This window comes from Paramormyrops kingsleyae, chromosome 19 (assembly GCF_048594095.1).
Source record: "Paramormyrops kingsleyae isolate MSU_618 chromosome 19, PKINGS_0.4, whole genome shotgun sequence".
Taxonomy (NCBI): domain Eukaryota; kingdom Metazoa; phylum Chordata; class Actinopteri; order Osteoglossiformes; family Mormyridae; genus Paramormyrops; species Paramormyrops kingsleyae.
Genome location: NC_132815.1, coordinates 16,625,042 through 16,648,686, shown reverse-complemented (window position 1 = coordinate 16,648,686; position 23,645 = coordinate 16,625,042). Strand labels below are relative to the sequence as shown.

The 23,645-nt window shown below is 41.7% G+C and overlaps 1 protein-coding gene across 2 annotated transcripts; it reads right to left on the bottom strand.

Annotated features, from left to right (window-relative positions):
• Positions 1 to 245: 245 nt before the first annotated feature.
• On the bottom strand, positions 246 to 14,484 carry fermt1 (FERM domain containing kindlin 1). 2 transcript variants are annotated; one of them, XM_023799188.2, is made up of 15 exons: positions 14,239 to 14,484; positions 11,558 to 11,720; positions 7,970 to 8,203; positions 7,149 to 7,286; positions 6,862 to 7,051; positions 6,331 to 6,433; positions 5,933 to 6,040; positions 4,807 to 4,938; positions 4,486 to 4,535; positions 4,166 to 4,290; positions 3,953 to 4,059; positions 3,229 to 3,450; positions 2,247 to 2,371; positions 1,805 to 1,946; positions 246 to 953 (listed from the first exon to the last, which is right to left on the bottom strand). In XM_023799188.2, exons 1-15 carry the CDS (start codon positions 14,467 to 14,469, stop codon positions 780 to 782), a joined length of 2,244 nt encoding a protein of 747 aa, XP_023654956.2. In that variant the 5' UTR covers positions 14,470 to 14,484; the 3' UTR covers positions 246 to 779. The 2 variants fall into 2 exon arrangements, with proteins under 2 accessions (XP_023654956.2, XP_023654961.1); XM_023799193.2 differs by having other exon boundaries at positions 11,558 to 11,710; positions 14,239 to 14,360.
• Between the last annotated feature and the right edge of the window lie 9,161 nt (positions 14,485 to 23,645).

Here is a 23,645-nt window from a genome sequence, read left to right as displayed (position 1 = left end):
TTGGACAAGTCTGGTTTCCTTACAGTCTAAAGCCTAACAGTTAGTGTGTGTGTAGCCTGTAATGGACCATTACGCCCTCCCCGGTATCCCCTGCCTGGAGCCTTGTGTTACTTGGGACAGGTTCCAGGCCACTTGGTGATCCTGACTGGAAAATAGATGGGTATTCTAATGCCTTTTTGTGATTATTATGCATTGTAATGTAAGCACACACGCACAGTGTTATCATTCAAATATTAACACATTAATTGTACATTATTGTCCTTTATTGTGTATTGCAAATAACACATGGTGCATTTTTTTCAAGCTGCATAATTCCAGCATTCCTAAAGAATAAGGGCACTTACATGCTCACAACTGAAAACCTTTGCTCTTGTTTTTAATTTTTGCATTGTTTGCCCAAAGGGTTATTATCAATGAGTCTAATGACATAAGAGCTCATGCACTACAAATCTGGTGCTATAAATCCAGATTTACTGACAAAATCTGATAAGCACCAGCTTTTCTTTCTGTCAGTTGCGTGAATTTGTTTAATTCACCTGAACGCGTACTTGGCACAGACTGGCATACTGTATGTAAGAATGTAATTATCAGTGTTATTGTAACATTGAAGGCACTTTCATTTGAAGAATGTAATATAACCATGATCATTCTTTCCATTAGGAATCCAGCTCTCAGTTGGCAGCAGACTACCGTAGCTTAACTGGCAGCCATCTTGGTCTACATGACATGTATAGAAACAGCAAATTCACTTGAAGTGAAGGCATCTTGTGATTGTGAAGCTACTCTTGGCCACCAGTAAGTTTGTGGAAGAGTTCTTCATCTAAAGTCTCGTTCTGGTCCTTGGAGCGGGTGGAGAGGAAAATGTAGCCACCAATAAACTCATGAACAACCTTACAGTCGCATGACTGACAGGAGAAGGCCACTTGCACATTTCCATCAAAGTCGATGGTCACCTGTAAGAAAGACACAGCTCAGCCAATCAGCTTCCAGAGATCTGTAGTATGATTTTTTAAAATACAATACTGACAGTATCACTCTGTGTAGCGAGGCAGGTCACTGATAACCAGTGATTGAAAGGTAACAATAGTTCAATGAGGGTTGGTGCTGAGCCGGGGGGGGGGGGGGGGGGGGGAAAGGAGAATGGCATCCCTGTACACCCCATTTCAACTCAAGCCCTGTTGATAACCACGCTAGTTCATGGCAAATGGCTTTCCGCATTCCATATTTAATTGATGCATTTGAAAAATATAAATGTTTAATATTTACAGGCAGCACTTATGTCTGAGGTAAATGTGCTCCTGGGGAAAAAAATGGGCCAAAGCTTAAATGTGCAATTTGGGTTTGGTCCATGTGTTTACCCTGGAGTGTATTTTCAGCATAAAAACTGATGCCTATTCAGTGATAACGCCATTTAATCAAACAACTGGCACCCGGTATTGAGCCACATAAAATATTAATTAGTATTGTTTTAGGTTTCATAATGGTGTTGTATATAAATTGTCAGAGACAGAAAAATCATTTGTTTTCTCTCTCTCTCTCTCACACAGACACACGGTTTCATTGCACATTTATATATTAATTTATTCTTCTGAAAAGTATTCTGCTGAATAACAGTTTCAGTTTATGTGTATAATCCACTATTAAAAAACTAAGAAGTAATCAGAACCCACTCAATAATATTAGAAGACAGATAATCCTTGAATTATCAAACATCTCCTGAACCCGTGACTAGCCTGATAAGAGTTTTCTGTAAAACTACGTTGGTTGGGGAAGAGTCATGCTGGACATAATTTTATCAACTCACCTGTCGAATCTCCCAATTCACATTCCACTGCTTCATGCTGGAAAACCTCCAGGTGGTCACAGGCTGATTGGTAGACATGTCGATCCGGATCAGCCGATTGTACGAGATTCCCAAAATCTCGTCCTTCTTGCTCCCTCGAAATCTACAATCAAACGGCAAGAGGCATAACCAGACTTCACAAGCCTGGGGCACCTGGGGCTGAAGCCACAAATGAATCTGAATGGGCCCCAAAATGATTCGTTTAGCTCAGATGTTTTAAAGACCATGCTCTCAGTTTGAGAACTCACGGATAGAACAGGTCTCTGGGCTAAGACCTCAGCTTCCTAACAACACCTCTGGGCATAACTATCATCATCGTAAATATTAAGAATAATCGTTCTGCAGATGCTTTGCAAGACATCTTAAGGATTCTTGTTTATCTAAAAGTATTGCTGGGAGTTACCTGACAATGTAGTACTTAATGCCGAACTCTGGGAGAGACTGCCAAGCTTGGATGAAGCGCATCTTAGCTTCCATGAGAGACAGGGAAGTGACATTCTGATGGGCCTCCAGAATCCTGGTTGCTAACTGGAAGAAACCACAACATGACATGACAGTCCTTTGCTGAAGGATTTAAGGATGATGAACCTTGAGAGTGGAAGACGGTTAACAAACAATAAACTTCCAGGAGATAACCAGCAGTTTGTAAAAGAATAACAGAGAGAAGCAAAATAAAATGATGCGGAAATAAACTAGAAGAGCCCTTCATAAGTGACATATTTACTCATCAGAACAACAGTATGTCTAGTCTTGTGCCGTCTAAGTACCTTAAACTGCCGGGACATTTCAGCATGGCTACAAACTTTCTTTCTTGGATTTCATGAAGTATGGGGGGGGGTTAGGGTGGTTTCATTTGCATCCAAATTCCATGATCACTTCTCCATTACAACAGAGGTAGAGAACCTGTTCCATGGAGGGTCGATGTGGGTGAGGGTTTCTAGGATGGCCTAGAGTCAGCCAATAACAGTGGGTCTCCAGGACGGGAGTTGAGAACCTCTGCTTTATTATTGACAGAGGTCATCCCAAAAACCCACACCTACCGTCCATGGAGCAAGTTCCCCACCTCTGCAGTAGAGTCACAGTGATCATGGACCCTCCCAGGAAGCACAGGGCATGAGGCAGGGGACACCCCAGGGGACACACCTGTCCATTACAGGGGCAAACTCAAACTATGGGACATAGAGGCACAGATACATCTACCTGCAAATCTTAGGCTATGGTAGGAGCAGCATGTAAAAGCAAGGGGATGATGGAACTCCACATGGAGAGAGCTGGGGGTGGGATTCAAACCCATAACCCTGGAGGTCTGAAGCCATAGAGATGCCTCCATCTTAAATGAGTCAGGAATAGTGAGATGACTAAAATGACAAGCGACATTTAGTCACCTGTTTCGTCTTGTACTTTTTGGAGAACCTGGGTGAGACAAAGCATTCGGCGTTCATGTCCATGGCGTCAGCGTCGGGGGTCGACTCCGGCGTCGGCGCCAGGCTCTTCATCTGCAAGAAGGACTGGATGTTCCGCACCTCGGTCTTGTACGAGCTGTATGCCATCGTCTTGCCCTTGGAGGCCAGGATGCAGGCCGCTTTCCACTTGGCGTACTGCGTCTCCTGGGCGTGGGATGCACAGAGAGCCGGCGGTAAGGCCGCGCATTCCGACATGGAGCCGCCCAAGTCTTTAATGAAAAGTACAGTGTCTCGGAATATTAAGATACATAAAACAACTCTGTCATAGACGAAATACATGTAAGCTGAAGTCATGACCCTCTAGGCATGAGGTTCATCCGTCATTAAACTGTTCAAACGGGCAAAACCGTCCCTTTGGTGAAAAGCGCCAACATGGTGACTTCATGTGAATATTCATTTATGTTGTGACAGTTATCCTTCACATCAGTGCTTCTCAGCTCCACGGACGGTCCATGTTTTTGCTCCCTCCCAGCTCCCTGCCAGACATTTCCCATAGATTCTCCCTCCGGGAGCAGGGAGGCAACAAAAACATGGACCGTCTTGGGGTCGATGAGGATCAGGTTGGAGAATATTGCTCCACATGAGGAATCGCTTTTTTTTCCCCCTGTCCTGAAAGGACCAGCGGACACTCAGGCAGCAGACTCACGTTGTCACAGCGGATGTACACCTCGTTCATGCCGTCAGCCACCGGCAGCAGCAGTTTGATCCCAAACTTCTTCTCCGCCACGTTAACGTCTGGCACAACTTCGCAGCCTGTGGAAGGCGTCCCCAGTGTCTCGGTTACCATAAAACGCAGGGTGACAAGAGGGTGACCTCACGTGTCAGAGGTGACATCCGGCCATCGTCACACCCTCCTCACCTCTCAGGTGTAGCTGCTCGATTGGCTCCCCGGTGGACGACTCCCGGTTCTTATAATACGATATTGTGGTGTCTTTAAAAACAAACCAGTACTCTTTGTATGGTCGCAAAGTCAGTCTTTTGGGCCTGAAATACATAGCAAATTATAAGCATTGTTCTGTCAAGAACTGATTTTGATGGTATTCTTGCATGTTTATTTTAAGGAGCAGAAGAGACACCCGCTGGGGATGTTCATGGCCATCGCCAGGCCCAATCACCCTCCCGTGTGATGATCAGGGCTCTCTCCCTGTGCTGAGCTGCGCATTTCATGCAGACACTCACCTGAATAACTTGAGGGAATCTGCTAACTTAGGAATGTCAGTGATGTCCTCCTGGAGGAAACAGTCAGCGGTGAGTGAACCTCATGCAGCATCAGAAGCAAAGACAGACCATGAACAGACGCCACCCACTGTCAACGTGAATTTCATATTGAACCACAGCTTTGACACCTCACGTAATTATTAATAATTCATCGTATCATCATTCAGATAGCAACTAAACAGTTTTCACCGTAAAAGTTTTCCTAATGGATTTGTAATTCTCCTTAAGCGCATCTGTACCAGTTTCGTACGTATCCATTTTCCATGAAGCAGGAATACATACGAGGATTTTGTCCGTGTTTCCTCCTTCGAGCGTCACCTCCAGATTTGACAGGGCTGCCTCGACTTCGTCGACCTCAGGCTCGTCGGAGAGATTTAGGGGCTCCTTTGATAAGGTCAATTTGCATATGTGGTACTAGAAAAAAAGCAGATGAATAAAGAAAACCCTACTTAAATGCCCGCAGACTGCAAGAGTTCATTAGATAAATCTTACCTTATACATAAACTTGATGGCTAATGCCTATTTCCAGGGTTAGTGGCCTGAATCAGCCTCTACCGTATGTGTGGAGTTTGCATGTTCTTCCTGTGTTGTTTAAGTCTGTTCTTTATTCATATTTTGAATACAATAAGGGAGCACTTCAGCTCTACAAACATATTTTCCCGCTGATAAATCCTTGTGGTTTGCTTAAATAACAACCTAATATGCCTGAATGTGTTTATGTAAACATCCACTAATATTCTGGCTGGAACACTGTGGCAGTACCAGTGATCCTCCTCTGAACAATGGCCAGAAATGGTTCTGCATCATTAAGTCTTGCGTAAGCCAGCCAGATCAAGCCCCAGCAAGCAGCACGGCGACGATGCGACTGGACTGGTTGGAATGAGGTCTGCACCCGTTTAACTGACGCAGAGTTAAGGTTTGTACTGAAAACATGTTCTGCAGTAATGACATGTTTAACACCATTTTATAATGTGCAGGTGATGTTATTTACATAATCTCTGAAGGTCAACAAATGTAATAAACATTATTATTTACATTATTAACAGTGTTTTTCTTTATTTTATTAATAATAGTTTTAAAAAGACATATAATACTAAATAATTAAATAAATACTGCTCAGAAATACAACTCCCTTTTGCTGCAATAACATTTGCCATCTTTTACATTTTATTTATTTAGCAAATGCTTTTATCCAAAAAAAAACGTACAACTGAGGAAGCAGGGTGATCCAGTCCCTGGAGCAATCGGTGGTTAAGGGCCCGACAGTGAAATGACTCTGCTGACCCTGGGATTTGAACCAGCAACCTTCCACTCACACACCACCAGCCTGACCCCATCCCGCTCTAGAGACAGTCCTCCCCGGAGTTAAGATCATGACAGCACTTCTGGCAGGATCCCACAACTCTACCTGCAAGGATGCAAACATCAGCATCTCCTCCTCTGTGCAGTCGATCTCCTCCAGCAGGACGGACCAGCGTGCCTGTTCATACAGCTGGTTTATCCGCACGGAGTCATACTGCCGGGGAAAGCAAAGGCGGTCATGACACACACACACGCGCACAGACACACACACACACACGCACATTTTTCCTTTTATGGTGAACTACTTGAATACTTGCTGTATCAGTGACATTGCTATTTTTAACATGATATAACGTAATTTTGTTTCTAATCTTTTCTATTGTGATTAAAAGTTCTCTCTATATATCTAGCTGGTAATATGTTCTTGTTTGTGGACTCCCCATGAAAGTCTCCTATTGCAGTAGTGTTCTGGAAGGTATTGACTCAACATGGCCACTTCCTCACTTTTGGGTTGAGGTCAAAGAAACAGTGGTACTTGAAACGCAGCAGCAGCCTGTCGTCCTCCTGGACGCCTTGTTCCATCAGCGATCGAGAAGAATCCAACCACCTGCGAACACAAAGCTCGGTCACGTACAGCAGCTGCACAAGGTGGTCAGCATCCATAAGTCACGAAAAATACGACGACACCTGTAGAAGTACCATGGCATGAAGTCAGCTGACTCAACTTACAAGAGCACAATTTATATATGCAAATACTTATTTATTCTTTAGATTCTTTGCACTACCTGCCACTTTACTGCCAATTGCACAATATGGATATTTATGATTATTGCTTAAATGCTTACTGTTTAATGTCTTGTCTCTTTATTCTTAACTATGTTTAAACTTAAATCCCCTGTTTCACAGTCTTGGAGTTCCGCAACCATACTGTACATTTGGGGAAAAATATTTTTGTCTTTGATGGCATGACATCAGCCCCATTCTGATGTCACCTCTAGTGCCAGTTCATTGAAGATCTCTTGTTCATTCTCTTACCCCGAGTTTATAGTTGCCTTCTCAATTGTAGTCAAAGGCTTGTACATCTTGGCCAACTCAGCAGGTGGCAGGTTTGGCTGGCTGACTATCAGATCATTCTGTCCGAACCACAGGCTCGTTTTGGAGATGGGGTTTCCGCTCTCTGGGTCATATGTAGGTGTCATGGTTTTGCTGTAATTTCCGGGGTTACCTGTGAGACACGCAAGCAGTTGAACCGTGCATGAAAGATCTATTCTACTGATCACAAAATCTAAATAAAGGCATCAGTCGCCGTTATTGTAGATCACCTGTGTTTCCTGGCATCCCGAGGGCATCTATGTTCATGACCTCATCGATTGCGGGATTCTTGCCCTTGTCTTTTTTCTTTTTCTTCGATGCGTCATCAAGAGGTTTCAGCAAAGAAAGTTCCTCTGGTCTCCTGATGTCTACAACAAACAAGCCCTTTAATGGGATTTGCACAAGTAAAATTCGGAAAAGGTTTTGTAAGAGGCCTTGGGTAGTGATGAATTTATGATTGTGATTATACACTATACACAAAAACTATAAAGCCAAATGGTTGCTTTACTTACTCAATGAAAACACATGTCCACTTTTTAACAATTTTGTTACATTTTAGTATAGAAGGAATAAGCCGATTCTACTCGTCTTCTCATAATGTTTGATACCTAATTCACCAATAAAAATGTTATTTATGAAGTCTTCTATTTAATTAGTGTTTATGTTTGTACTAAACATTTATAGTCATAATGGTGGTTTGCATGGATTACTTTATATTGCTACTTTTAACAACTTACCATTGATAGCTAGACAGCTATGTAACAAACATTCTTGTTAATAATGAACATAAACTGAGGTTAGTTTGTATCCTGTTAATATTGACACATTTGTGTCACTGACAACGATCCACGCAAGTCTATTTAAAACATAAAACTGTTCTCATTGACAGTTGTGTAAAGATAGGATTCTATTTGTGGTGTCTCATCACGTTGTTTTAGGGTTATTTTGTGAAGTAGTTTCTGAGAAATGGCATTTATTTCACTCTCCTGAAATGATGGATGTTTGAAGATACGTATTTTTCATTGGCCAGCGATGATATGGAAATACTTACTAAGAGTTCTGCAAATCTCAGTGACAGTCTTGAAGACCACTGATGAGAAGCTGATGCTCAGCTTGATGGTCTTCATGTTGGGCAGCTGCAGACATAGCGGCCTGTGTTGACGGGTGTACAGCAGGTTAGCATCTGCCTGAATCCCATATTTGTCCAGAGTCCAATGTGTCTTCAGCAGCCAGATGTTCTTCTGCTCCCACCACAAGGCATAGTCTGACCAGTCCCTCGTAGCATCTGAGAGGTCAACGTTCAGTGAGAAGGTGTGGTCAGAAAACTCTGGGTAGACGTTCTCCTAGGAGAATTTCCTGTGCTCCCCATAACAGTTACCAGGCTTACCCTAACTCTCTACTAGATAAGTGGTAGGGAAAATAGATGGATAGATAAAATTTAACGAAAAAAAGACCGTATCAAGGGAAAAACAATTTGTAAAAACCAAAGACATATCTTCATGTCAGCTTTGTTTTCCAAGACTGCATATTAAAAATGTCATGCTTATACGTATTTTGACATATATCCACGGTGTGAAATGTATGAGAACTGCATTTTATCCCTTGATGTTAGAATAAGCCACAGTGAGCTGAGTTTCAAACTCGCTAAATGTGCCTCACAAAGCAGGCGAACATGTCCGAGCACGACACCGAGGACATGCCTGAGTGCAGTGTAAGGTTTCAGTCTGAAGGTACAATAATCACAAGCTACCCATCACTGGCAGAAAGCGTCGCCCCCGGGCTCCTGCAAAACTAGCCCTCTAAAAAGCTGGCTTTCTTTTTACCACTGAACTATTTTTCCCAACCCCACACAAAGCTACAGGACAGAATAATGAGCCTATTTCAACGACAGTGAATCAGACAGTGAATCCCTTAGGCCTGGTTCAACGGCGGAATCAGGAACAAATCAAAATTCATAAATTATGTGAGTAACTAAAACATCTAGGAAGACGCACTACACCAGCTAAAGGTACAATTCCTCCGATTTAGCATTTACCATCTAGATATCGTTTGGGGTTTTAAACTCTGCAGCCAACTAATCCACCAATACAATACAGAGGCAGCATGTCGTCGTGCGAGAGGGATGCAGTGCAAACACAGGTGTGGTTTGCAATTTGAAGAGCAAACCTTAACCTGCCACCCAGACAGTGGACACATGAGGCCCTCATGCCCATGGTGCGTGTGACCAGGCTTAACCCCTCTCTCAACGATTCAAACAGACCACCCACCGTGGGACAGACAGTAGCAAGGGCCTGATATGGATGTTATATATAATCACAGCAATGAGTATTTCTGTTATTTTTGCCTTCATGACCTGTTTGAAATCTTGCAAGAGCGCCGACTCAAAATTAGGGCTGCAACTATTTTCCTATAGATTAATCTATTGACTATTTTACAGATTGGTCGATTAACCTAAACGATTTTCCTCCAACAAACTATGTAATTGCAGGGCTTGAAGTAATGGATGACGGATTTTCAGCACTATACGGACATTATTTTCACCCACAATTCCATAGGTAGATTGGCTACCAAAAATAGTACTGAGATATGTATTGTGATGCCCAGAAGTTAGTAATCTGTCTAAATTCAACACATACTTATGCTTAATAAATGTGTTTAGCGGAGCATGCCACATGCTACTGTTTTGGTGAATCATGGAAGCAATAAGCACTCAGGTGGCGATGACAAGAGGAACAGCTCCGCAGCCATAACATCTTTTAAAAGAGGAGATATTGTGGCTAAACAAGGTAAAAGATGCTGGAGGTATGACGATCCTTTCTGCAGATTAAAGTCTGACACTATTTTTTTTTTTTTTTACATAGTTTTCATTTTTATTTTAGTTCACATTTTTTTTCTTTTATTTAGTGTCTGTTTCAGGTTTAGCTTACGATAACATTAGTCCCAACTAGGGATGGGAACCGAAATTAGGTTCCAAATAAGAACCGATTCGAAAATACCCGGTACCGGGTACCTACTCGTTTTTTTTTTTTAATTTCGGATCTGTAAATCGGTTCTTAAACACCACATCTGCTAGGACGTGTTTGTTTATCTGCCAGGACCTGTCTTAGTTGAGATTCGCTAGTTTGTTATAAAAAAAAATGCAAATACACATTTATTTTACGTGATGTTACTTTCTTCAGTTATTTATTTAATGTAAAATTGCTAATTGTTTAAAAAAAAAAAAAAAGTTTAGTCACCACTAAACGTTACTGCCAGAGAAGAAGAGTGCTAGTAGTGTTCGACATGGATCACAAACGGTCAGAAGTGTGGCTTCAGTACACTAAAAAAGGAAACGATACGGCAGCGTGCAACATATGCACAAAATTAATAAGTTGCTGAAAGGGCTGTACATCCAACCTCACCAAACCTTTAAGGCAGCACGGGATCGATCTCAAAAAGTGCACAGTGTTTGATGTCTTGCAGTCTCCGAGTACGAGAAAGCCCTTTTCAGCTAGCGATATCACTACCAATCCACAATCACGGAGTACTAGCTGCGACACACCATTCACGTTAGCAATAAAAGGAAACACGACCAAAGAAAAAATTGAGGAGTGTCATATAGCAGTAAAAGGTCTACATCCGTTTCCATTTGTTGAATCTCCATCATTTAGGTATGTATATGATAAAAACAAGCGTGTCAATTTTTTATATAATACTACTAACAAAAAATAAAAATTTATGTAATTTATGTTTAATCTATAATTGCAGGGAGATGACCAAAGCCCTAAATCCTAACTACAGACCTCCCTCCAGAGACAACTTGTCCAATGTACTGATTCCTGCCTGGTACAAAATGGAAAAGGCAAATATTATATCAGAGCTAAATAATGTTAGCAAAGTTTGGTTTTTTTTACCTTTGTTGAATTGAAATAGGGAATCGATAAGAGCCGGAATCGGAATCGGAAAAATTCAAACGATACCCATCCCTAGTCCCAACAAGCCCAACGCACACAAACACATTCACTCAACATAGAATAAGCTCAGATTTTAACCTAAACATTTTCACACTTATTCAATGGAGATTCTAAAGTAGCAGGCAGACAACATTATGGTTTTAATAATGAGTATATTTAGCAGCTACAAGAACAAAAGATATTTCAAAGCCTTTTGTCTACTCTGATGGTCCATTATCCAGAACAGCGCCCTTGTGTTTTCTCTTCAGGGACTCAGGCATAGCGCTACCATAATTACGTATCTCTGTTTAGACAGCTGCCCCCACAACCCAAACCCAGATAAGAGGAAGAAAATGGATGGAGGGGCCATAATTATGTGGCGATAATAAAGGAAATCAGTAATCAAAGGTCATTTTATTAAACAAAGAAAAAATTATGCGTTGATTTAAATGTATTGATGTCGACTCATTTTCAGCATCAACGTTGTCGACTGTTGACTAATCGCGGCAGCCCTACTCAAAACTAGAGTTTAGTAAAGGTGCTGATTTTTACCTGACATACCAGAAGTTTATTCATCAGCACTATATCAACAGATAAAAACACAGTTATACCTCATGTGCTCATATTTAATACCTGGCCCAACTGATCAAATGCACGGACTGCGCGATGATGATGATGATGATGATGATGATGAGAAAACGACGTACTTATCTCCTCCACCAGCTTGAGCATGAGCCCGCCAACGTGGTCGTTCCCCTTCACCCGCAGCGTGTAGCGGCTGTCATCCTCCCTCTGGTCCACAAAGATGCTGAGCTCCCAGGTGATTTTTCCATACTCCACTGAAGTTGTCATGTTCTCATCTAGGAAGGTCTGGGAAGGTCAATAAACACATTCAATGCCATTCATTTACACAACATGCCCACATGGCTGCTCATTATAATCATTTTAATTTCCACACTAATTATGCTGCTTACTACCATTCTCAGTATACTTCATATTTGCACTATTTGCTTTTATTTAAACTATTTTGTCGTTGTTGTTTTGGGACTTTGCACGCAAGTATTTCACTCACCCATACATACCAAATGTCATGTGATACGAAGGTGATTTAATTTGATGTAGAGCAGTAGCAAATGCATAAGCCTGCTTTAAAAAATTTCGAACAGAAATATGCCTATCCCTAATTAAGAACTTTTCCCCCTTTACCTCTATTTTGAATCATTCATAGTAAAGTTAATCAGAATTTTTTTAATGTACAGAAATGCAGACAACTATTTAGTTTTTGGCTGTGTAAGTTATTAGTAAATTATTAATCTAAACTGCAGCCACAGCACAGACACCCCAATAACCACCCTCATGTTTTCTGCAGTATTATGCGTAGGCCCATAGTACAGAATTACAAATATATTTTCAGGAACCTATTCATTTTCAAGGCTTTTCATTTCATTATCCAAGAGAAGGTCACCTTCGTAATGTACACTTATGAAGTAAATACAGTGCCTGTCCAAGGAAAGCGGAACTGGTTGGCAAGTTGGTGCCCCTTTATTGAACATTGGATACATTCTAGGTTGATCCTCTAAAGCAGGGGTGGGGAACCTGTTCCATAGAGGGCCGGTGTGGGTGCGGGTTTTTGGGATGACCTCTCAATCAGCCAATAACAGTGGGTCCCCAGGACTGGAGTTGAGAACCACTGTTTCATTACTGGCTGATGGAGAGATCATCCCAAGAACCCGCACTGCCTCTCCACGGAACAGGTTCCCATGCCTGTTCTAAATGCTCCTGCAATGACACAAAGGATTTGCAAACATTCCAGGAATGAGATAGAATCACAGCAAATTGTATTCCTGTTATTTCTGCTCTCATGACCTAAACCTAAAGAACACCAAAAAAAGAGGTTGGTCCACTAAACGTTATGAGAACATCCTGGAAATGATGGAGGAACCTAAATAGCACCAAAAAAGAACATTAATGTTTGGTCCCCTAAAGTAGTATTTAACAAACCAGCCCTCAGGGACCCGCAGACAGTCCCCGTTTTTTGCTCCCTCCCAGCTTCCCAAGGACTAGTTTAAAAAACGCTGTCCTGAAGGTTCCTGCAATGTCAATAAACATTCTGCAGACGATATAGGAATACAGTATAGCAACCTAGATGGAACATCCTATAGAAATTGCCCCCTAGACATTTCCAACATGTCTTTAATGTTCCCTGAAGGTTCCCCAATGAAGTCCCCATAACGTCTAAGGAATTCCACATCGTGACGTCGCGGGAACGTCCTGAGAAGGTTATATTGCTACGTTCTTTATACCAGTAGAAACGTTTTCGGAACGTTATGTCAACGTACAATTTCTACCTGGTTTAGCACCCTGGGAAGCCGCCTATTGGACTGACCGATCAACCATTCTGTACTGTCAAACATAACATAAATAAACAACATATTTCATCATTTTAAAACTGCACGCCGCCCCCGCCCGCCAGCCGAACTACGTGCTTTTCGCTTTCGCTCTGTTCCGCTTCGGGATCAGACTTTTGTGCGTCTGTAAAAACAGACGCCTGGAGCGGCCACATCCACACCCTGCGAAGGAGACGGCAGGAAGAAGCCCTTGCAACACACACACAAAAAGACAAATTATAACAACACGGTGCCAAGTTAAATCCTAATATTATATATCATAATTATTTTAAAATAATATTTTATTAACAATAATTGGGGGGGGGGGGGGGGTCAGGAAATTGATTATAAGGAACTATTTTTTAATTTTTTTTGCCATGTACAGGTATTATGTATTTACAATTTACAGTTAGTCCACGCCGCGGCCAAAACTAAATGAAATGTTCGAAATAAGCAGCTATTGTATTTATGAAAGACCCAATTCGACAATGCTACTTACGCAATCTGTGCATTTATAGTTTGTACTAGGGTGTGTAGCTGTGGTAGGTTAAGCGTCAAAACCCGAAAACATTTAGAATTACATCAGTGTCTACAAGTGGTTTAAAGTTTAGGCCCTACATCTTATGAATCGGAGGAAGTTTAGGTTGTTTGTTATGTAGGCCTGTGTAAATATGTACCGTGCCCGGTCTGCGATTTTGTTTTCTGTATTAAGGTACTGACATTAAATTTACAGGTACTAGTTACCTGGCCCACTTGAGGCACTTTTAGTTGCGCGGCAAAATTATGTTTGAACTGGAAAGTAACCTAAAAACATTTATTGAATAGGGCCTACAGTTAAATTTGCACAGTGTAGAAAATCATGCCTAGGGGTGATAGTGCGTCGGGTTAAAATATGCTTGGGTTTCTCCCAAATGAAAAGAACATACATCGTACGTAGAAATAATAATCGATAATAAAATAACCCATAATTTTGAAAAGCACGATAGTAATACAGGACTCACCTGGACGTTAAGAATGACTCCCCGGCGTTCTCCCGTCCCTTTGAAGCCCTGCTGCTCCTCCGAAGCGGCCGCCGTCTGGTCCCGCCCAGGGCGCCCAGGTAAGGAAGTCGGCTTTGCTGCAGCAGTTACTGCCGCGACCGAGTCCCGCAGGTCAGCTACGGGAGACCACGTGCTCCTCCGTCCGTTTACATTTACATTGTATTTAGCAGATACTTTTATCCAAAGCGACATTTAGTTAGAGAAAGCGGGGTTAAATATTATATTTCTTAATATTAATACTAAATTCAAACAAATGCATAGAAAAAAATATAAAAGTTTTAAAATAGTCCAGAAATCCACCTCCATTTTGCTTTGCCACATTTTACATTTTACAATAGAGAAAGCAGAGTTCCAGGAGCAATTGGGGGTTTGGGGCCTCACTGAAGGCCCCAATGTGACCTTCTGATCTCAGGCACAGCCTCCAAACCGGCTGAGCCACACAGCACCATGTACCCTGTCTATCCCGTGTCCCTGTCTATCAATGCACCCAAGAATGTTGCTCAAAAGTGCGATTCACATATTCATCAGCAGAATTTTGCAGTCCATTATTTTCAAGTTTATTTGTATATTGTCCATGTTCACAGGTTTGCCAGACTCAAAATAGCTAACTGGCATCTCCATGTCAGACTTAAGCATCAATTATTACATTTACATATTATTATTTTCATTTAGCCGATGCTTATGTCTAAAGTGACGTAGAAGTGAGGCAAATAATACAATATAAACATATAGTCGTCAAGGAGTCAACTATGATTAAGTGCAGTTAGGCTAAGCTTTCAGTGAATGCCCAAATAACAGTGTAAGTAGTACTGGAGAAAGAGCTACACAGCTTCCAGACAAAGCAGGAAGCTAATCATGCACTTTCAATAAGCAGAATTCTTATTCTGCTCCTTGAAAGCGACACTCTAGGTTGTTTCTTCATGTTTTCTGTGGCAAAGGAAAACTGCTAGAACAGTGGAAGAAACTGGTGTATTTGAACTTTCTTCATTAAGCAAAATAAATGGAAGAATATTATTTTGCTCTTACATTGGTTTCTCCCAAGAAAAGCAAATCCATCCATGTAATAATGTCATATCTGTACCCTCTACTGACAAATATTCTTTATATTCGCTGCATTCATATAGCCGTGATTAAATGAAACAAACAGTATGGTTTTGGCCATGCCACACCGTCTATAAACAGACTTCAGAACAAGCAACCTTTGGAAAAGGGTCATATTTCTATTTGTGTATGAAACAGGTAAGCCTACAAAACGTGCAATTATTTTCCAATGCATAGTCTTTAATGGAATATCCTTACACGTCTAGTTATAAGGCATGTTGCATCTTGTTCTTGTTTAAATACAATTTAAAGTTATGAAGGTCATTTGGGAGCGTTTGGCTTAATGTTAGCTGTGAGTATCTTACACTCAGTGTGTCAGAGCCCTCTGTCTCTTCATGCAGGCGATGGCGGTGTTTTAGCACAAACTAGCCAAACACCGCCACCTACTGGTTTCTTTGTGCCTAACATGTACTTAAAAAATATACACCTGTTGATAGTCAGACGCGCACCCAAAACCCTGGAGGTATGAAGTGACAAGGTCCACTTAGCTACTTAACTGGCCTCTTAAAAAATTAAACAAAAAATACGACTCTTTACCGGAGAAATAACTAACTGTGCCAGTATCAGTTTGCCGATACCTGCCCTACCGAATATTTGATGTTGGTAGTGTCAGATTGTTAATTTAGGCTTGGTACCCTGCATAGTAAATGTAAGTACAGCTTCACGTTGTCTGTTCACAGTGCATTTCTCTGTGCAATGAAATTCTTTCTTTGCTGTCCACACAAAATACCAAGGTACAATATAATAGAAAAAAATTGTAAATACTTTGAAGTGTAATGTCGAGAAATGATAACTGTGCATTTGTGCAAGTTGAAGATGTGCAAAAGAGGTTAATGTGCAAAAATTACAGTATGAGGTAGAATGTCAAGAAATATTAACTGTGCATTTGTGCAAGTTGAAGATGTGCAAAGAGCTTAATGTGCAAAAAATTACAGTATGAGGTAGGTGATGATGTCCATTAGTCATACTCCTGAGGAGTCTGATGGCAGTGGGGAAGAAGGAGTTGTCGAGTTGGAAGGTTCTAGATTCCCACTTCTGTACCTCCGTCCTGAGGGCAGAAGTGTGAACAGTCCATGTTGGGGGTGTGTGGGGTCTTTGAGGATAGTCGCCTGAGTCGAAATTGCAATTAATTGGTAATTTCTATGCTGGCACTCTGCATGCCTTTGCACAAGTGCTCTGTTGGTACCCTATAGGTCAGGGGTGTCAAGCTCCAGTCCTGGGGAGCCGGAGCCCTGTGTATTTTAGTTCTTTCCCTGTTACACCACAAATCATTCCGCTCAAGAGCTGTGTGGTAATTAGCACAAGGAGTTAAATCAGGTGTGTTAAATGAGGGGAAACTCAAAAATGTGCAGGGCTCCGGCCCCCCAGGACTGGAGTTTGACACCCCAGCTATAGGTAGACAAAATAATAGGTTATGTGTGCGTCAGATACGTGCGTTACCACGTAAGGTAATGTGGTTTTCTTGCCCCCCAAGGGCAAACATCAAACTCCATCTATGGTTCACCATACCAGCTACATCCAGCTAATAATGACAATTATACTATGTTGAAATAAACAAGTGTTACTATTTTTAAGAAGTAATGAATTATAGTCTATTTTTCATTAAGATTAATTAGAATAATTTTTTTTTTTTTTAAACTTTAGCATCTGAAATGCTAATGCTAGCGCTGTACTTGTTGCTATTTGCACAAGTGTGTTGTAATGCTTCTCTCGGCATGTCTCATCCTGCTCTCCCTCATGCCATACACACATACATACAGCTGAGAGTGAAGCTTGGAGTCGCAGTGCAGGGGTCACTGGAGTATTTCGGGTCTGCCTTTTCAAAGCTGACCTATTCCTAATAGCAGAGTGATACACCTAGTGATGCAGTAGACCCAAGCGAACGCGGCGCCAAGCCACCAGAGAAGCTTATCTGCTTCTCATAAGAACACCCAAGCCAGCATCTGCAGCTGACTCGATCTCTTCATGACTTCTTCCCACTTCACTGGCGCCCCTATTGCTCTTCTAACCCAGAAAATATTGCTTCCCAATGTATCAAACACACAACGGTGTGAACTTCCAACCCCTCATGTAATGTGATTTACACAATTTCGTATGGACTTAATTAAAATTGTACTCTTTTTTTGTGGTAAATAAATTGTTAATGTAATTTATTCTATATTAGTAACATATCTTTAACAGCTTAATGAAGGAAGAAAGTAATACAGGGACAGTAAGACAGAACACAAGAAGTAGGATCCGAAAGAATCATAAAGTAGAATGAAGAAAATTACAAGCAGACCGATAATCAGAAAGTGGAGGGAAAATTGGACGATGAGCTAAATCTGTTCAATAGATTTCACACCATGCGCTGGTCAAGCCCCCCTTTGCCCCCCAACTCTAGGATGCTATATGAATGGGGCCCCCTAGCTGCCCAAGTGTGAGCAGCAACCAAGTAGGGATGTTTTACCATTGTGGTTTACTGTGCTGTGGTCTACTGGGGGAGCAGTATCATGAAAGGGGACATAAGCAGCTAAAAAGCTGTGTTACAGCAGGGCCCTGGAGATAATCTCCAGAAGGGGGATAATCGCAAAGGTATTGGCCTTCAGGTTGCCCGTCCTACTCAGGATGGTCTATCCATGAGCACATGCAGACATCGGCTCATCTCACCTCGACATATTTTTACCAGTCGAAAAACGTATGACCTCTAAACTTTATGTACAGTGAAATCAAAACTGTGATAGTGGTATTGATTTTGTTAAAGCCCCTGCTGTCATCCTGTAATACAACGAGATGATATGATCGCTATCACATGATGTCTATTGTAATGGATAGACCGCAGATTCACAGTTCCTTGCCTCACTTTTAGCCTCTGCTGTTGAATGTGATTTAGTGTACTTCAGACCACCATAGTTAAGAGCTCTTCCCGTTCACAGACCCTAAACTCTAGCTGTTAACTTGGTGTTTTCTTTATGCCTTTTAATGTTTTTCTTCCCTTTTGGCTTGACAAAGTGGTTGTTGTTGGCTCTGCGCGTTTCTGAACATTTGACAGTTCAGTTAAAATGTGCAAAGGATGGAATGTTTGCAGAAGGTCTCCAGATCCCTTGGATTCGGATCCTGTAGCGGGTGGTTTGTAGTCTCAGGAAGCCATATAATGGTGTGTAATTAAACAAAATTTTGCACAGAGGACTTATTTTCTAGCTTACGTTCTCACGATAAGGGTGCAGGACCGCAGCGGAAAGTTCTGCCTCGATATGGCGCACTGCTGTTGCACGTCTGGACATTGGATAGTCTTATTAGGTTCTTGCTATGCTGGAATGCTATAAACTCATTTTGTGCCATAAAACTCTTGGCATGGGTTTTAGTATTCAAATGAGAAGTGAAAGCGGCATGTGTTACGTTTGATCTCTAACATCCGGTAGTGGAAATGAATGGGAAGTTCAGGACTGTGTCAGTGTTAGCGAAATTTAACTACACTGTTCAGACTTCATAAAGTAACAGCCACGTATTTCTACCGAAGAACCTTCACAGTCGCATTTCCAGGCAAGGGAAATATTTGTAAGTGTCCGAAACGAATCATACACTCCAGGAAATCTGCACCAGGCAAAGGTGACAATAGATAGTGTAGGTGAAAGGGTACCTTTGGGATGTCAGGTCAGGTTGAAGGTTAACGTTTCTTTTAGCGGCGTGATGAAAGATGCTGAACAAGACCCACTGGATCCTACTGTGCTTAGGATGCTTTTTTTGGCTGCGCTAACAAAATGTCACTCACCAGGTTGTCAAGCTGCATAAGTCACACTCTGGGGCCAAAGCCTGTACATAAGAGCTGTCCAGGATGCCATTCCAGCCAGCGCCAGTATCTCCTTTCCTCAGACTGACATCGGCACTGAGGCAGACCACATGAAACCACAGCAATTTCGACAGTGTCTGTCATTCAAGCACTTGCCAGAAACAGACAATTACCTCCCAATCAGGCTAATCCAGGTTCATGGGGAAGACTGTGTAAACAAACAACAATCACACTGTATGTTTGTATCGCATATGAGGAACAGCATATCGTGTGTAGAATTTATTACTTTTTTATAATTTTACTACTTCTCCAGCATGATATAAGAGGTTAGCCAGTAATTACTTCTTCATAATTCAAATGGTTAACCAATAATGACACGTCCAACATGTAACAAGAGGTTACCCGACAATGTCAGGTCCAACATGCAACAAGAGGTTACCCGACAATGTCAGGTCCAACATGCAACAAGAGGTTACCCGACAATGTCAGGTCCAACATGAACAAGAGGTTACCCGACAATGTCAGGTCCAACATGCAACAAGAGGGTACCCGACAATGTCAGGTCCAACATGCAACAAGAGGTTACCCGACAATGTCAGGTCCAACATGAACAAGAGGTTACCCGACAATGTCAGGTCCAACATGAACAAGAGGTTACCCGACATTGTCAGGTCCAACATGAACAAGAGGTTACCCGCCAATGTCAGGTCCAACATGTAACAAGAGGTGACCCGACAATGTCAGGTCCAACATGAACAAGAGGTTACCCGACAATGTCAGGTCCAACATGAACAAGAGGTTACCCGACAATGTCAGGTCCAACATGTAACAAGAGGTTACCCACCAATGTCAGGTCCAACATGAACAAGAGGTTACCCGACAATGTCAGGTCCAACATGAACAAGAGGTTACCCGACAATGTCAGGTCCAACATGAACAAGAGGGTACCCGACAATGTCAGGTCCAACATGAACAAGAGGTTACCCGACAATGTCAGGTCCAACATGTAACAAGAGGTTACCCGACAATGTCAGGTCCAACATGAACAAGAGGTGACCCGACAATGTCAGGTCCAACATGAACAAGAGGTTACCCGACAATGTCAGGTCCAACATGTAACAAGAGGTTACCCACCAATGTCAGGTCCAACATGAACAAGAGGTTACCCGTCAATGTCAGGTCCAACATGAACAAGAGGTTACCCGACAATGTCAGGTCCAACATGAACAAGAGGTTACCCGACAATGTCAGGTCCAACATGAACAAGAGGGTACCCGACAATGTCAGGTCCAACATGAACAAGAGGTTACCCGACAATGTCAGGTCCAACATGTAACAAGAGGTTACCCAACAATGTCAGGTCCAACATGAACAAGAGGTGACCCGACAATGTCAGGTCCAACATGCAACAAGAGGTTACCCGACAATGTCAGGTCCAACATGAACAAGAGGTGACCCGACAATGTCAGGTCCAACATGTAACAAGAGGTTACCCACCAATGTCAGGTCCAACATGAACAAGAGGTTACCCGACAATGTCAGGTCTAACATGTAACAAGAGGTTACCCGACAATGTCATGTGCAACTTGCTACATGAGGTTAATGAACATTTTCAAATCTAACATGGTGCAAGGCATTACCCAACACTCATGTTTGATTCATTAATTCATTAATTTTTTCTTGTAAAACTGTCCAAAAGTTAAGCTGAGTAGCTCTGATCTATAGACTTTTTAAAAACTTGCTGTTATATAAATCTGCAGTATTACAGTGGTACCTCGGTACTCGAACGATAAAGATCTTATCCCAACATTACCCCTGTCCTGCCCCGATCGTCCGCTCCTTCCATGTGCCACGCCCCCTCGTTAACCTAGTGTGGGATCCCCATGTGATCAGCTGTTTCTGGTTGTTGTCATTAGTCCTCTGTATTAAGTCCGCGTTTCAGTTCGTTTCCCCTGTCCGGTCATTGGGTGCGTTCGACTTGCTTACAGCGCTGGCTTAAAGCAACGCATTCTGATCCTGACGCAATGCATTACGGTTAGATACACTGCGACCTCTCACCCGGCTGCACAAACTGGAACCGCCTCCGTGACGACACACTTTTGCCCTGATTGGCTGAAGTTTAGTTACACGCATGACGTTTGTATCCCAGGCAGTTCCGATGCGTAATCTGCTATTTCTTCCGAATATCACGTAAAGCAGTGAGAACTGGTTTTCAGTTAATTTACCTGGTAAAATAAAGTTTAAATAAATGACATAAATTTTCTAATAGTACACGTAAGTTAGTGGTTAATTTATTGTTAGTTACTGTAATGTTGCGCTGCTCTATTTGGTTAAGGCCACTTAAAATTAATAAATTGTTTTACATGACTCAAACTTATAAAATATTGGTGAGTAGGGGATTTTATATTTTATATTTTTAGCGAAAAGACGAACGGCAACAGAGATATACTAAAACTAGAAAATTAAACTTTATTCTGTCAGTGTCTCAACATTTTAAACTCTCAACAGTGCAAACAATTACAAGAAAAGAGAAACTGTCCACAACTACAGAACAGTCATTCCTTGACGGGCCAACGGAAGTTTGAATGAGAACGCCAAGACGTTACACAGACATGACAGATGACACTTCCCGCGGCTGAAAAGTTCTCAAACAACTCGCGAAGGGTAACATTACTCGGTATATTGATGCCCTGCCAAGATTTTAATACCGTGGGCCCACACACAATCTGACAAACGATAAAAACCATTGTCCGAATTGAAAAAATTGAAAAATCAAATTGAAAAATCCGAGGCTGACATTCAAGATTTTTCACTTACGGCAGCCAGTTTGAGAGAAACACAAGATGATTTCAAACGACGTACGTGCGTATTGACGATCTCTGCGTATTGACAATCTCTGACAGTTTTTGAGGTGAAAAAAACGGATTTTTTGAAAAATATAAAATATAAAAAAAATCGAGGCGGCACCAAAAAATTGAGGCGGGCGGCCATGTAAAACAATTTATTAATTTTAAGTGGCCTAATCTGGACGATTGTGAAGAAGGCATTCAAGTAAGAATTGCATTGTAGTATGACTCATTTCCTGGCGCGTACAATTTATATCAGGTCAGCGTTCACGGTTCTACTTCTGATATTCAGATCGAGGTCTAGGTCAAACTGGTTTGTTCGACTTTCAAGAAATTCGAGTTCTAGTAAGTTCGAGAACCGAGGTACCACTGTATATTGGTAAACTCACATCCCCAGGAACCATAGACTAACAATTTCCAATAAATTTCTCTTGTAGAATTCAGATGTATGAGAACAATGACTGGATCCATGTGAATCGGATCCAGACTTGTGTGACCTTCCGTTGTTCCTCAGAGCAATAGAAAAACCTCCCACATTAATTATACCAACGAGACAGTGCTGGTTATTCACAGAAGGACCCTTTATCCATGCTTCCTCTTCATAAAAGCCACCCATGTGTCATACTGCTGTATATCAAGTAACGATATTACAGTAAATGTTTGCTTTTGAGACGCCTTTGCCTGAGGGACGCTGGTAGTGCAGGTGATAATGCCATGACCTATGGGGCTTAATAAGGTTGAAGTTCAGCACAGTTTAAGACTTACTTTTCCACTGCCGTTTTCCACTTATCTATCGTAAAAAAAAAAAGTTAGGGTTACATTTTCCCCAAATAATCTAATTACACGGCATATAAAAGATGGAAAAGTAAAGGCGAATTACCTGTGAGTCACACTGGTAGTTAACAGCTGCTATAAAACACCATCAAAGAATTTCCTGTGTGGAAAGTGTCCATTTACTCCTTAAGATGACCGATTCTGAGTACTGAGAAGGCAGATTGCTCTGGACAATTATAGTAGAAAAGCATCTTTGGCCAAAGATCAAATAAGTTAAGCTGACAATGTTCACCTAATTGACAAACTGAAAATACTGATTTATGTTTCCGTAGCCATTTCCACGTGTGGCGGTCATTCTTTAGGCTTTACTTCTATATGCTTCAGGATTAAATGTCCCACCCCTTAGCTAATAGATTTACATTTTTATTTAGCAAATGCAACTCGCCGTCATTTACTATATATTTAGATGTTACTTGTATAGTATTTTTTAGTAACATTCATTTTTTCTTTACATTTTAGCATAGTGCTATGACTCGGTGTATATTTATTGCATGATAGTATATTATGCAGTTTTATTATTCTTGATCATTAGGCAGAACAGGTTGGTAGCTGTTAGCTGGTGTGTTTTGCTTGCCGGCTCCACATTTCAACTGATGGTCATTTCACTTCCTCCACAATGCAGGTAATTCAGGGGCCCTAGGCATCTGCCTATTCTACCTATGGCTAGAGCCAGCCCTGAAGCATAGTAATAAGGAGAACAACATAGTTTTCCTTGTGAAAGACACAGAGATGTGTAATTCCGGAGTAGAAACACTAGAGGGAGACATTACGCTGTCTCTCCACTGAAGCTCACTGAAACTTACTGAGTCCCAAACCTC